At 30.7% G+C, this 15,854-nt stretch overlaps 1 protein-coding gene across 3 annotated transcripts in view; it reads left to right on the top strand.

Annotated features, from left to right (window-relative positions):
- The window catches only part of LOC132548244 (extended synaptotagmin-2-like), a 37,859-nt gene that overhangs the window by 10,830 nt on the left and 11,175 nt on the right, over positions 1 to 15,854 (top strand). The window contains exons 9-16 of one of the 3 annotated variants that reach the window (XM_060212088.1): positions 1,218 to 1,317; positions 1,757 to 1,827; positions 2,128 to 2,213; positions 3,478 to 3,526; positions 4,191 to 4,280; positions 9,517 to 9,597; positions 11,992 to 12,024; positions 15,663 to 15,824. In XM_060212088.1, coding sequence (XP_060068071.1) covers positions 1,218 to 1,317; positions 1,757 to 1,827; positions 2,128 to 2,213; positions 3,478 to 3,526; positions 4,191 to 4,280; positions 9,517 to 9,597; positions 11,992 to 12,024; positions 15,663 to 15,824 — 672 coding nt within the window. Of the gene's footprint in view, positions 1 to 1,217; positions 1,318 to 1,756; positions 1,828 to 2,127; positions 2,214 to 3,477; positions 3,527 to 4,190; positions 4,281 to 9,507; positions 9,598 to 11,991; positions 12,025 to 15,662; positions 15,825 to 15,854 lie in introns of all 3 variants that reach the window. The other 2 variants (XM_060212087.1, XM_060212089.1) reach the window with 2 other exon arrangements.

Genomic DNA, 15,854 nt, shown 5'->3' with positions numbered 1-15,854 from the left:
CAGACAAACAACCTGATGTAAGTAACATCCTGTACTATAAATACTTAAACAAAGTCAGTCAGACAAACAACCTGATGTAAGTAACATCTTGTACTATAAATACTTATACAAAGTCAGTCTGACAAACAACCTGATGTAAGTAACATCTTGTACTATAAATACTTATACAAAGTCAGTCTGACAAACAACCTGATGTAAGTAACATCTTGTACTATAAATACTTATACAAAGTCAGTCTGACAAACAACCTGATGTAAGTAACATCTTGTACTATAAATACTTATACAAAGTCAGTCTGACAAACAACCTGATGTAAGTAACATCCTGTACTATAAATATTATACAAAGTCAGTCTGACAAACAACCTGATGTAAGTAACATCCTGTACTATAAATACTTATACAAAGTCAGTCTGACAAACAACCTGATGTAAGTAACATCTTGTACTATAAATATTATACAAAGTCAGTCAGACAAACAACCTGATGTAAGTAACATCCTGTACTATAAATACTTAAACAAAGTCAGTCAGACAAACAACCTGATGTAAGTAACATCTTGTACTATAAATACTTATACAAAGTCAGTCTGACAAACAACCTGATGTAAGTAACATCTTGTACTATAAATACTTATACAAAGTCAGTCTGACAAACAACCTGATGTAAGTAACATCTTGTACTATAAATACTTATACAAAGTCAGTCAGACAAACAACCTGATGTAAGTAACATCTTGTACTATAAATACTTATACAAAGTCAGTCTGACAAACAACCTGATGTAAGTAACATCTTGTACTATAAATACTTATACAAAGTCAGTCTGACAAACAACCTGATGTAAGTAACATCTTGTACTATAAATACTTATACAAAGTCAGTCTGACAAACAACCTGATGTAAGTAACATCCTGTACTATAAATATTATACAAAGTCAGTCAGACAAACAACCTGATGTAAGTAACATCCTGTACTGTAAATACTTATACAAAGTCAGTCTGACAAACAACCTGATGTACACGGTCAGCACAGAGGCTAGTAGGAGAACTGCAAATTCAGCACAATGGCAAACATTCTGATGCAAGTTTTTGTTTTGAAAGTCAGCACACAAGCAAAAATGACAACTGTTGCACAAATTAATATTAACCTTTTCAAATTGAAATGTAAATTGTTCTCATTCCAACATTACACAGCAGTATTGCACTTTGATTACAGGGAGTATTAAGGGTCCATGTGTTGGGAGCCAAAGATCTCATCAAAGCAGATATCGGATTTGCCAAGAAAGGAAAATCTGACCCATATGCTGTAGTGAAAGGTATGAGGAGGCAGATATTTGTTGGTTTGTCCAAGGTCATGGCTTCTCAATTTTTTCATTTAGGAAGTCATTTGTGAGAAATACATGGAACTATTTGTATAGGGAAGACCTTTTACATATACATCAATTTACCTTCCCATTTTGAAGATGATCTACGTGAATATAAACCTATTTGGCAGACAGAAGCCTAATGATATGTTTTAATACTGTAAAACATCTTATCCTTTTGTATGTTATTATTTTGTTATTTTAAAATCAAAATATTGGAACTAATCACAGAATGATTGTTCGTACTGGGAAAGGTCTTTTTTTAGTGTCTGAACTGGAATGTTATACATTAATTTAAATGACTCCGAAAATATCTGTTCAGTGTGAACATGTCACTGAATTGATCAGATTTCTTCTTCTTTTTGATTATTATTTTTAATTATTTTTCCAGTTGGAGCAAAGAAGTTTAAGACCAAAGTAATCAATAATACTGTTCACCCAGAGTGGAATGCTGTGTTTGAGGTACAAGTTCTGAATTGAATAATGAGGAATCGTAACAGTAAATTCTGGAAAAAAGGCAATCACAGACACCTTGTCTCATTGTAATTTATGGATTGTCTGTCAGCAAAGCAAATTGAATCAAGTAAAAATATAGAGAATCTGCAAAAATTACACTATTCCTTAACAATATGGATATAACAAAGTTTTATTACTTTAATGGAATAAAAGAAAAAACACCCGAAATGTCTCATTTTGTTGTAACAAGTAGAAGTGGAATATACTGATGATGTAATAGTGTAACTATGAGTGGTTTATTTGTAGGCTATTATTGACATCAAGGACGGACAATATGTCGATGTTGAGCTCAAAGACGAAGATCCGGGCAGTAAAGATGATGATTTAGGATGGTAAGTTACTTTCAAGTTTACTTGAAAAAGACAAAGAAAGTGAAAAATGGATCACTTTATGTATTTTCTTGTGTTTTTTTTCAGTCAATTTTTTCTTTTTGAACCATTTTGTTATGACATCATCTTTTTTCAGCTTTATTTCATTTATTAATATTTGCTTTAAATATTGCTTCTTAATATGTTGTACAATAATTGTCAATTTTTTTCACTGTTCTTAAACATCTCTGTAAACCGTGACATTTATTGGTACAGGTAATAGTGTTTTATTATGAAAAGATCAGACTTTCCAATATCCTTTCTATTGTAAATATATGTCATAGAAACATTATGTAAAAGTTTCTTAAATTGATGTTGAATGTTGATAATAAGACAAGGATAGAAAATTATGACACATGTTGTATATTGACTACAATGATGGTTGAAGTAACTTTTTTTATATTGTGATACTTGTCAGCTGTGGAAGATCTAAGTGAGTGTTTATCAAATGAAGAAAGCATTTATAACTGTTAATTCTCTATGCTGTCAAATATTATTTAGTGTGTATTTGACAAATTTGGATGATTAACTTTCCTGTATTATTGAATACTTGATCAAACTTTTAATAACAAGCACCATCAATTTTGCATTCTTTAGGTAAGACTTCCTTGCACTTCAAACTTTAGACATTTGAAAATGCCAATGATTAAGAATTGCCTACTCTACATTTTATAAAATATTTTAAATGCTTATTGGATTGACTCCTTTCTAATGCATGCTCTATCAGTATTGATATTCTTGAAGATGAAAAGGTCATGACCTTCTCTTTATTAACCTGAGAGTATGCACACAAAGCGAGTAATTGAAATATAGTGCAGTTTCTTCTTGCCTTCTGTTCTGCGGCATCCAAACTGACCTGAAAAGTCTTGCCATTTAAAAGTGCATGTATTCAAAATGACAACTATTTATAAATAAGACCATAACACCACCTACTAGAGAGAAAGAAAATGTTGACTTTTCCTACTAGAGACAAAATTTTCATTTCTTGAATAACATTTGTTGAAAGAAGGTGTTTATAGTTTTTCAGACACTTCAGATTTCTGTCCTCGCAAAACGTTTTTCTTCTTATCAAGTTTTTTGAGGATTATAATTCAAGGAAGGAAATATTACAAGAATTAGTGCTATTTAGAGTTCCCTAATGTTAAGAATATTTTATTTTTTCATTACTGTGTAATTTTTAAGAATGTTTATCTGTCAGATAATATTTAGAATTGCTTTTGTTTTGCAGTGTGAATATTCCTATATCTTCGGTGGCCAAGGAGGGCGAGAAAGATAATGTATGTATCACATAAAGTCACAGGCTCGCCTCTTTAAAAGAAGGGAGCTTATGTTGCCACATGGCATTGGCGTCAGGGTTAACATTGTTTTGAATGTCTTTGATAATTGGTTTTAGAGACAAAAGTATGTTGGGTTTTTTTTTAACATTTTGGATTTAAACTTTTATGTAACAGCTAACCTACTCATATCTAATGTCAAGTTTCTGATGCCAGTGTTGAAAGTCATAATTTCCTGTTCAGTTATCAGTATATTGGGATATAGATTCCAGTTGATGAAACCAACCCCTAATGCTACAAGGGCTGGTTGATAAGTTGTAAGTTGGCAGTAAGCTTTAAACTTGTAGACAGTAAGCTTGAAACTTGATGACAATAAGCTGTTAACTTGATGAAGATTCACTGTTACATAAAGTTCCATTTACTTGAGTGAACATAAATATTTGCCTCAATCAAAATGCAAAACAAAATATGCCAGAACAGCAGATATGTGTCATCTGAAATCTTAAATGAAAATGCTTAAATTTCTCTCAGTGTGAAGATCTCCTTTAATTAGGACAATGGTCACTCTTGATCTCTGGACATTTTGTGAACTGAAGTTTCTGATGAGCTATTGACTATTTTTACCATAATCTTTCCCTGTTTGATGTGTCAGTTGTATCTTATACAGTGGCTCCCCCTAGAGGATGTTAAACAAGGCTTGCTGCACATTAAGTTGGTGTGGAATTACCTGTCTAAAGACCCATCAATCCTAGACCATGTAAGTATCTTCCCCTTATATAAGTTTACCAAATTATCCTATAGGTAGGCCCCTGGTGGTTTGAAAGGATGTACTGAACCTTTTTAAATAGTGTGATTTTATGTTGTAATCAATTAAGTATTTGTTTAAATGATGATTAATCCATGTGAAATGTACAAATAAAAGTATATGTTCTATCAAAATATTACTATAGTAAATAGCTCTATTGACACAGTATTTATTGATGGCAAGCCCTCAACACAGATAAAGCAGAATAAATGCTTGAAGTTTGCAGCTCTTCAATAGATGAACTCATGGTATTGATAATAATCAATTACAGTATAAAAGTGTAGGTAAATTAACTTAAAGTTAATTAATGAATAATGAATTACAGTTTAAAACTGTAGGAAAATTAACTAATAGTTAATTGATAAATAATGAATTACAGTATAAACATGTAGGGATATTAATTAATGGTTAATTGATAATAATGAATTACAGTATAAAAGTGTAGGTAAATTAACTTAAAGTTAGTTAATGAATAATGAATTACAGTTTAAAACTGTAGGAAAATTAACTAATGGTTAATTGATAAATAATGATAAATTACAGTATAAACATGTAGGGATATTAATTAATGGTTAATTGATAAATAATGAATTACAGTTTAAAACTGTAGGAAAATTAACTAATAGTTAATTGATAAATAATGAATTACAGTATAAGCATGTAGGGAGAATAACTAATGGTTAATTGAGAAATAATGAATTACAGTATAAACATGTAGGGAGAATAACTAATGGTTAATTGATAGATAATGAATTACAGTTTAAAACTGTTGGAAAATTAACTAATAGTTAATTGATAAATAATGAATTACAGTATAAACATGTAGGGAAATTAACTTATATTTAATGCTTCGGAGTAGTATGTGAAAAACAAAGCATCTGCAATAGAAGAAACCATCTCTCTTTTAAGATATATCTGCAAAAAAAATTACTTCAGGGAAGATAAGAAATAAGTTGTTATAGTAAAACATGTTTATAACAAACTGCTGACACCTTTAACATCAGTGTGGTATCAACGTTAACTCAATGTCTTTGAGGGGGTGAAAATTTATTTTTGTAAGAGAAGTCAAAACAGGTAAACTGTGTAAAACTTTGTTTTTTGTTGTCTTTAAGCTTGATTGATGTGATATGTTTAAAGTAGTGATATTCTTGTTGTAATGATACTAATAGACACACTTGAAACTTTCAGCAATGTTACACAATGAAACAGCCATTGTGTTGTTCTTACATTGTAATAGATCAATATTACTTAAAGATTATAAGTGATATTTAAGGCTATATCCAGTAAAATGTCTACTTCACCCCAGGACTCCAAGTTGTCCTTTCTATACCGATGCAGTATCCTGCCTATTACTTCTAAGCAAATGATCAGTTAAGTTTTATAGGTGATACGGCTTAACAAAACATGGTGTCCAGTGGAATAGATGTTTTACTGGAATAGCTTGTATTAGAAGTCTGTATTTTTCTGCTATTTAAAAGAAGTGTTAAGAAACTAGTAAAATTCCATTTTCAACAGGCAAAGATAAAGACAGAGGTAAAAATCTATCTAGTGCTTGTATGTCATTGGGTTCCCCGGTATACCGATATATTTGATATAAGCTGCGGGCTACATTTGATCCTTGATATTAATATCACAATGAACTGTCCTATTAATTAATTTTGAAATGATCTTACATGTCATCAGCAATAACAAAAAACCCACCGATTGAATAACATGTATACAAACATCCTCTGGATGTTTATCATTAGTACAGGTACAATGACCGATGATGGGTTTTTTTTTCCATAGGTAGAATAATATTTCTATGTTCCCACAGTTTTATATCGTACCAATGTCCATCTATCTGATTGGAAATCAATGTCATATCTTGAATACCTCTCAACAGTTGGGTTTATATTCACATATACCCCATAGTAGCAATATAAAGTTCTACACCTGGTCAGATAATAGTTTGCATAAGGGGACATTAATGTCTTATAGACATTTAACAGGTGATGGTTTCACTATCAAAAAAGAAATTTCTAAAATGCATACAAAACATATAATAGCACTTGATTCTGGATCAATAAAAGGGCACAAACTCTTATCTGGTTTGTTTATTTCGTTGTATTTAAAAGTAAAGATAAATGATAATAAAAATACTGGGAGTGCTTTCTATTATAATTTTACTTTTTAAGATTTCTGTCAAGAATTTGAAGGGAAAAAAACTTTTTAACACCATATTAGCATTAGATAGACAATAAATCTGTACTCTGATATTTTTTAATTAAAATTTGGTCGGAAATAAACATTTTTAACTTTTTAAGTTACATTCAGTGAATAAGGAACAAACTCAGTTACATTCTTCTATTGAATTTCAGTTACTTGTATTCCTTTCCCAAATGGAACCAAATCCATTATATAAATGTGCTATTTAACCTAACATAACTCTCATTTATTGATCCTACTGTTTTTCCACCATTGAAATTTGTTAACTTATAACAAAGAGACTGGGAAATGCATGTTTGATCAGATCTAAATTATAGGTTGAATATAAGTTTTTATAACACAACCAGTAGAAAATTTAATCGTGATGTGTCAATGACTACAGTCACCTTAAACAGACAAATGACCTTTTTGAAGTATACTAGCATGGCCTATGTAGTGTATGAGATAACTATCAAAAGTCATGCTCAAATCTTCTTCTGGTTGTCTTAAAAGAACTGAAGAAAATGTTCCAAAAAAATGTAGGTTATTGTCAACCAATTGGTTTGTTTACAAATGCATGTTGGATCACAGGAATTATACTGAATGAATAAATAAATCTTTGTAACAGATAGAATATTAAACATGAACATCTTAATTTGAGATAACACAATAAATTGAGACTTTTTTTAAATGTCACTCTTTAATTATGTTTTTATGATAGATCATTTGAAATCCTTTCAGGGTACGTTGATTTTAAGTACCTATGAACACCTAATCTAGACCACAAGTTTACCCAGACCCGTACACATACCGGGGAAATGCACTGTCAGTTATTGTGATCAATGACCCTTTTAAGTGTCATGTGGCATCTGCAATGTATATGCTTATTAATCTTGTATCAAACTAGATTTAAGTTGATCTTATAGGTCGATGGCTGCCAATTAAGGAAACAAGGAAATCTCCTTAAATTTGCTCTTTTTGTTGATTTGACGAGAATATTGTTTCATTTTCTCTTTTTTTATGAAATATCAGCTTAAATAATGTTTTGTAATGACATTTGATTGTAGTAGACAATAGAGGATTTTGTTTATTGTTGTTGGTGTGTCTTTATTTATTGAGTGTAGGAGGACCACGGCTAGATTAACATATGCACTAATGTTTATTAATTACACTGCTTTTGTAACTTTTTTATTTGTTTATGTTACACATGTTTCTCTGTGTTTCCGGTAAGTGTATTTGCTAGTTTTCTGTTCTAGCGTGTTTCATTTTAGTTTGAACCCTCGTTACATTAACTTTTTTATATGTAATGGTGAAACATTCTGCACACATTTTCATGTTCATTGTCATGTTAGGTCCTGTTAGAGTTACAAATCACATCATAAATGCACATATAACCAACATCATAGATATCCTCATACCTAGGACTTGTGTTCTTGAAGTCTAAACAGATTTATTTTTCAAATTACAGAATTTTAAAAGAAAAAGAAATCTTTAATACTGTCACTTTCTTCATAATAGTAGCTGATCTGTAGGATTTCAACTGCAGCATTACTAAAATCATCCTTGTGTATTTTTAAAAAAGTACTGGTGAAAATGTTTTTGTGTCTGTGTTGACATGCACCTGGGAGCTTGTTCAGTGGTAATGGGTAGCACCAGACATTATAAGTCCTGCAATGTCTCAGTGTGGGGTAAAAAGCATGTGGTGAGGGAAATACTTTGGACAAAATTCTGACGGTCTGTTCTCAATTCTGTAAAAGTACAAAGTTTAACAGTAATCTATTGGATTTTGTTGAAACTGTTGCTGTCTATAAAACTTTCTGCCATGGTAAATTATTTGAAAAGTTTTAGATAATACTCCAGAAAATTCCGAAGATGTTAATCATTCATGAGTTCATCAGATCTGCTTGGCTTATCTCCCTTCATCTATAAGTTGGTAACATGCTCTCTATATTACAAGTACTAAAGTCTACACACTACAGCCACCCCATCTTTCTATTTTCTCATATTTACCACTTGCTTACAGTTAAAGATGTCACTATCATATATTAGCAGTTGATTAAATAACTTGACTTTTATAAGATTTTTAATTACATTCAGCAGTGGAGTGGCTGTAGACAATTTCCTATTTACTTCATTGAATGGATTTCACAACTCATTGCTTTCTATTCAAGTGTGTATCACTGAACTCTACACAAGACTTAACATTTTTCACACAAAACCATTTTGGAAGTGTGTATTAAAGGCATATCTCCAAAGGTTGTAAAAAGGCTGTTTTTGTGTGAAATTTTACATCAGATATATACTAGAACACAATCTATTTCTTCATTAATGCTGGCTCAGAAAGTCTCGAAATTTTCATTTTCTGAATTTTATAGAAATATTACTGGATAAAATTGGTTTTAAGGAATCAAGAAAAATAGACAGTGTGATGCCTTATTTTTGGCAAAATAAAATGTTTATCATAAAAATGAAAATTTCTTGATTTGTAGATATCTTAATACTTACAGGAGATTTTTATTATCATTGCTTAGAAATCAAAGCTATAAAGTAAACATACCTCTGTAATGTAGAAAATTCTCATTTGGCACAAAAACAGAGCACTTAGTTAAAGAAGATATTGTGATAATCTCAAGAAGTTAAGTTATTCAATAATGGCAGTGTTTATTGTTTTTTTACCTACTAATAATTGAACAGATTTTATTTCAATATTTGAATTATTTTTCTCCTTACCTGAAAAATTCTTCAAAACAATGTATTTTATTTGTTTCACAGTAACTCATATTTTGTTTTTTGTTTAGATACATTAACTTAATTTCTGAAGTCATGCCGAAGATTTAAATTAACATCTTATTCATATAATTATGAGTTTTTACTTAAGATTATCTTTCTCCTTTGAAACAACCAACACTAATTGTAATTAATATTTTGGTCATACAAAATGCATATATTTGTATAATATAATCTATCACATGTTTTTTTCCTGGATTTGTAGACGTTGCAGCACATGGAGAATAATACTGATGGTACTGAATTATCCTCTTCTCTACTGATGGTGAACCTGGACTCTGCACGAGAACTTCCGGTAGGTAGTTTATTGACAAACACAAACAACAACTTGACGTGGTTCTCTTTTTATATACATATTGTTTCTGTGTTTTACCAACACCTAGTATACACTGACACTGTGTTAACTCTGAGACAATGGTCAAACTCTTGGTTATCTGAGCATTCAAGCTGATAACTAGTGACCTTGTATATAAGTCTGTTGGTGTTTTGACAAAACTGTCAACAAGCAGTAACAATGCCAAGTAACAAACATTAAAATTCATTTGTTCCTAAATCCAATTCCTTAACATACGTAAGTAAATACATGTAAAGTTACATAAAATGAAAACATAATGACTACACTTCTTGTACACTAGCACCAACCGCATGGTCAATATAAACCTATATTATTTCATTTCCAAATTTAAGATACATAGTCAAAAAACAATAAGAAATAAGAAATTGGATTCAGACACAAGTTACAATTGTTTTTATATGAATTTGTTTCCATCACTTCATCGCCAACAGATGGAAGTTACTAAATAGAAATGAAATTGTTCAAGCATTAGTACAAATTAGAATGTTGGAACTTACATGTGATCTAGAAATGATCTAGCAATATATAATTTCTATAAAATGGACTAATTTAAAATCTAATAAAGATTAAAGCCCAACATCACAGAACAAAACCTTCTCATGACCAACTACTCCATGGCATTCCTATATTGCTCCACCAAAGTGGTTTTAAAACCATGAACCTGGCCTTAGGTTATGGTGCTAGCTGTAGGAGACTGCTCCACATGTAATGTTATAACAGTCACCAGATTGGGTAAAATTATCCAACAATTTATCATGTATATCAAAGACATTTTACATATAAGATTAACTAAAATACTTACCTGACAAAAGCTGTTCAGCTAGTTAGATAGTGAAATATTCATTAGCGGTCTGGCATAATATTTCACTTGATATTTTTCTTTCTTTTGATATAGGACAATAGTTCACTTCAAGATATCAATAAAAGTTCCTCCCTGATCTTGGTTTTAAACTTAAGCAAGACTGGAGGACCACCGGGTACTTCAAATTAAACAGGGTCTTTGAATGCAAGTTCCAGTAAATAAAGAGTTTGAATTAATGATGTTTGACTTAATTATAAACAAAATCAAAGATATATGAAACTAGTGCAAAATTGAACTTTAATTGGTGTATTAGGCAGCTCTCTGTAACAATAATTAATATATAAATTCTTGGAGCCTGAATTATTACTGTAGTGACTTCGTTTGTGATTTTGGATTGTTTTTGATATGAATTACTCTATATGATCATACTAACTGTTGTACTTTGTATTACATAACACTTATATCTAATATTTTGTATATGATGCATGTGCTAATTTTGTTATTTTGATTTTCAGTTTCTTCAATCTGTGATTAATGTAAAACTTTTTACTTGTTTTCAAAATTAAGAGTTTTATTGGCCAAATGATGTAATCTAATGATTGTTTTAGTTCAGTCCAGTATTTTACCCACCAGTTACCTGCCATAAATTATGTCATGGTGTTGCATATGTCGTCTGTTGTCCATCAGCTTTTTTTTTCAATAACATCTTCTTAAGAACTGTTTGGTGTAGCATCAAATTTTTATTCATTCAGTTGCATGCTGGAATGAAGCCTGACAAAGTAAGCAAAAAAAAAAACTTTTTGAAAATGACTTTGACATTTATTCAAGGTCACAAGTAAGAAATCTTAACATTTTGTGTGACGTTCAACATCTCTTGATTAACTGAAAGGTGTAGAATGATAAAATTAAGCCAGAAGTATATTGTTGTTGTTTGCTTCAAAGCTTTCAACAAAATAAAATCAATCTTGACTAGTTTTCTAGGCAAGAAAAAGTCTGATTTCTTAAAACTCCCTATTGACTTCTTTTGATTAACCTTAATTCCTAGAAAACTTGAATTAAAAAAATAATTCAATTTTGTTTGTATCTTTCTACTATAAGATCATACCTGTTTAAGGTTTAAAAGTTCTATAAATGCTATTTCATTAATATTGATTTAAGTCTTCCATAAAGTGGATCAATCAGATGTTATTATTCAGCCTAGAGAATAGGCATGCTGGTTTTTAAAGTTGGATTAAATAAATTTTATTTTGATCGTCTTTAATGTTGAGCAATGAATAAGATGGTTAGTGGAGGCCCTGACTAGACCTTGTGTTAGATCTGTACAGGAAGTTTCCAAGTACTTGCATCTTCTTGCTTATATGGTTATGCCTAATTCTTTGTTTTATTCTAGCCCTAAAGATTTACAACAACACCGACAGTGTTTTTTTATTATTATTTTACTTTTAACCGCGTTAGTTTAAAGATAACAAAAATGAAATCTGTGGCAGATTTTCATACTTTTGATTAAATTACTCTGATTTTACTAATTCTAGTACCAATGTTGGAACCAATTCGGATTATTTAAGGTAAATGGGAATGTGTTCAATTATTTCACCTGTTGGCTTTGAGTTACTACAGAGAGAGTTGTAATGATACATCATACTTGGCTACAACTTGCCAGTACTTCATTTTAGATGTTACAGGTATCACCTAGAAATATCTATTTTATTTACATTGTTATCTCAACAATGAAAAGTTAATTCATTTTGCTTAGTTTCATTTTTAAAGGTTTGTTTGAACATTATATTCTCAATGGCATACAATGTAACTAAGTTTTTATCATGAAAAAATTGCCATTCCATTTTTTTCTTCAAGCATGGTCTTGGAATTGTTTGAATGTCTTTGTTTGAATTGCATGAATTGTGTATTAATTTCAATACATTTGAAGATTTGCAAATTCTTCTCTTTAAAAAAATGTTTTGTTTTGATATGGTTCCTTACTTACACAAACTATATCTAGTACAACTTTCCCATCATTCCCATTGTATTTATAAGGCATCTTTTCTATTACAATGGAGAAGATTTACAACCATTTCTCTCTGTCTTTTGATCTTTATTGAAGATTTTTTGCAACTTCTTATTGCTGTAACACATTTTGAATTCAAATATGATAAAAAAATACACACACACACATACACACACACACACAGAGACAAAATTAAGGCAGTAATTTGATCCAACTTCTGCAGTACTAAATACAACTTATGGTCAAATTTGGATGTTCTTGTCTGCTTGATAAGTGATAACTTCTTACATTTCTGCAGGGATGGAGCTAAGGATTTATATCACAGTATAAATTCAGATTTGTGATTATTACAATACCTGTAACCCTGTTCACCCCTTATTTATTGAGTTCCATGCCTTTGAATGTAGTACAATAATGAATGTGAAACTTTTTAAAAAACCAGGTTATGAGTCAGTTATTTGTGCTGTTTTTACGACCTAACATAGCTTCATGTACTCCCTTATTGTACAGTGTGTAAGAAATTACAATGCAATTAATAGTTGATTTATCTATGATAAATTCTTTGTCTCTGATAATGTCCATATATACTTTTTGTGTTAGTAGTTCATAAGAAAAATGTGTTTGTAGTAAATGTTAAAATTTGTTATATGTATATCACATATGAGTATTCAAATTTATTTTTAATTTAATATTTGATTTGTAGTGATCAGATTTTTAACTGTCAAGCTTGTAAATACTAACACATTATGATAGGCGACCTCTTTGTTTAGTCTGTAGCAGCCGTCCATGGAAGATTTGGAAGTGCTTCTGATACTATTGTATTTCTAGAATGTGTTGACAGAGCTTAGTAAGATATATACAAATTTTTACTAACCTGTTTAATTTTCTCTTAGAATTTAGGATGGATGTTCCCCACACACTTATATAGTCCTGTCCTGAGTAGAACACACTGGCTACTGAATATTATCTGTTTTCCAGTTTTGAATAAGTCTTACACACTGAAGTCTATACCAAGCCATTCCCCATGGAATCTTTCAGTTAGACTATAAATGATGTCTATTTTATTGTATTGTTTACAGGGAACTCTTAAGGTGAATTTATGTACCTTTTTATCTAATTAGAACTGCATTCCTTTTTTTCTGAGTTTTCCTAAAACAATATTTATCACTTTGTTTTATTTCTTTAACTAATAATTCTTCTACATTTGTGATGCACCTATGACGTGAGGTAACGAGAAGTGATCATGATGATACTGTGACTGGATTTGTAGTCAAGTACTCAGGGTATTAGGTACCAAGTCATATTTGTAGAAATGAAGCCAGTTAGAAATAGACAGGAATATGTTATCATAGCACGCCACTAGCACATCTTCCACACCAGCTGTACATTTGTTTCCATTGATTTAAAATATATTGAAAGGCATATCAAATATTACATTTTATATATGTGTAATAGAATATGTTTGAGTGTTATTTCATTCTAGATCTATGTCTCACTGAATCGCTGACTTTAGAATGCTCGTTATAGTTAAATCTTAGAAATCTGATGGTCTGTCAAATGGAAACAAGTTTTAGAAATCAGACTGTGGAAGATTTGTTAGGGATAATAGGATCTTTAAGTATACCCCTGAGTACTACCTGTTACACCTGTCAAGTAACAGTTTTTTCTGACCTTAACAAACTTACTGGTTCCTAAGTCTTTTTGGCTGATTTATATAAATTCAGGATCATTAATATTTTAGGTCATTGTTATTGTTTCAACATATTACATTAATGTACAACTTTAATGCAATGGTACAAAAAACTTGAGATCTAAAGCTGTTTAGCAACTCACTGTAAAATTGTTGTGTACTTAATTTGATTGTTTTTGTGAAGGATTTGGTTGGTTTGCTGTTTTGCTAGATTCAATACATGGCTACACGAATGCTGTGCTGGTGAATTTGACTAACTATAAGCGCTTTAGTTCACAAACTTGGACTTCCAAAAACTTTTGTTTTATATTTCTTACATTTTTTTAAGGCATTGAACTGGATCCTGTTTTATTTCCTTTTTTCACAATATTTACTTTTGAAAACACACTTCATGCCTTGAAAATTTCAGTCAGTAAAAAATGGAGCTTAAGGTTTAGTGATTACAATTGCTCTTGTATTGTATTTCAAACATAAGTAAATCTTTGTTTATTATTAGTACATGATGTACATCTGGTTTTTGGATTTTCCAAGCCTGGATCTTAGCTATCACTCTAGGTCTACCTGATTTTAATGTATATACCTCCTAATTAACTTTGATTCTGATCACTTTGTAATTTGCAACACATGTCTTTTATTTAAAGGTTAAGATTTCTCATGTCAAAAATAAATATTTACTGAACTTATTTTGATGCCAAGTCAATCCTTATAAGGAGTATTGATTTGAATTGAAGTAATGTAAATGTTTTGTGCCAATGTAAATTTCTGAGAATATTTAGATCTCTGCTGTTTAATGAGGCAGTGTTAATAAGCTAAATCTGTCTTTATCTGTCCAATTGCATTTTGTCAAAAATTGATATCATCACTTTAGCTTTAAGGATATTCATCAGACTTTCTACGAATGTCAACAATGGTAGTGCAGATAAGTTTACATATGTCAAGGTCAATAGTTCTGTTTGTAGGTCAGGAGAAATTATTTACCATCAGTTAATCTCACAGCTGTTGTAACATAGGGCTAATACCGTTAATCTGAATAGATAAGCTGTGTGACAGTGGTCAGACCTTAAAATCCCAGACCTTCTGTCTGGTTAAATAGTCACCAAATGCACAATTCAAAGGAAAGTCACAGGCTTAATAGTGTAAAAGGTTTTCTACATTTCATAGAAAAGATGGGGTTAAAGTTAGGAACAATGCTATATTAATTTAAGAATTCAGAACAAATGTTATCTGTAGAGTTTGTTAAAAATTAAGACAATTTGTCTTACTGAAAAGGCTTAGTATTAAAGGACTTGTGTTTTCATCATAACATAGACACATAGGATATATGATTATTCAATAAAGATAATTGATAAAGGGATCAGAAATTAACAAATTGATTGTTTATGTTGGATATGAAGATTCCTCGTGAAAGTTCTACACCCAGTTTTGTTTTTTCTCCCACTAACTATACAATATTGTATTATGCTGTTGATTTGTATATGGAATTTATCACATAAATATGTTCATTTTAGCGTGGAAAAAAACAGATGGCTGAGCCGTGTGCCTACTGTATTGTGAGTGTAGGTCAGATGAAGGAGGAGAGTGCAGTAAAGATGAACACAGACAGTCCAATCTGGGAGGAAAACTATCGCTACCTTGTACATGATCCCAACATCCAGGTCATCGATGTACAGGTAAAAGAAGACTTACCTCCCCTTGTCATA

Source organism: Ylistrum balloti, unplaced genomic scaffold, assembly GCF_031769215.1.
Source record: "Ylistrum balloti isolate Yb309-2 unplaced genomic scaffold, AGI_CSIRO_Ybal_v1 Utg370006, whole genome shotgun sequence".
Taxonomy (NCBI): Eukaryota; Metazoa; Mollusca; class Bivalvia; order Pectinida; family Pectinidae; genus Ylistrum; species Ylistrum balloti.
This window is presented reverse-complemented; position numbering and strand designations above follow the sequence as displayed.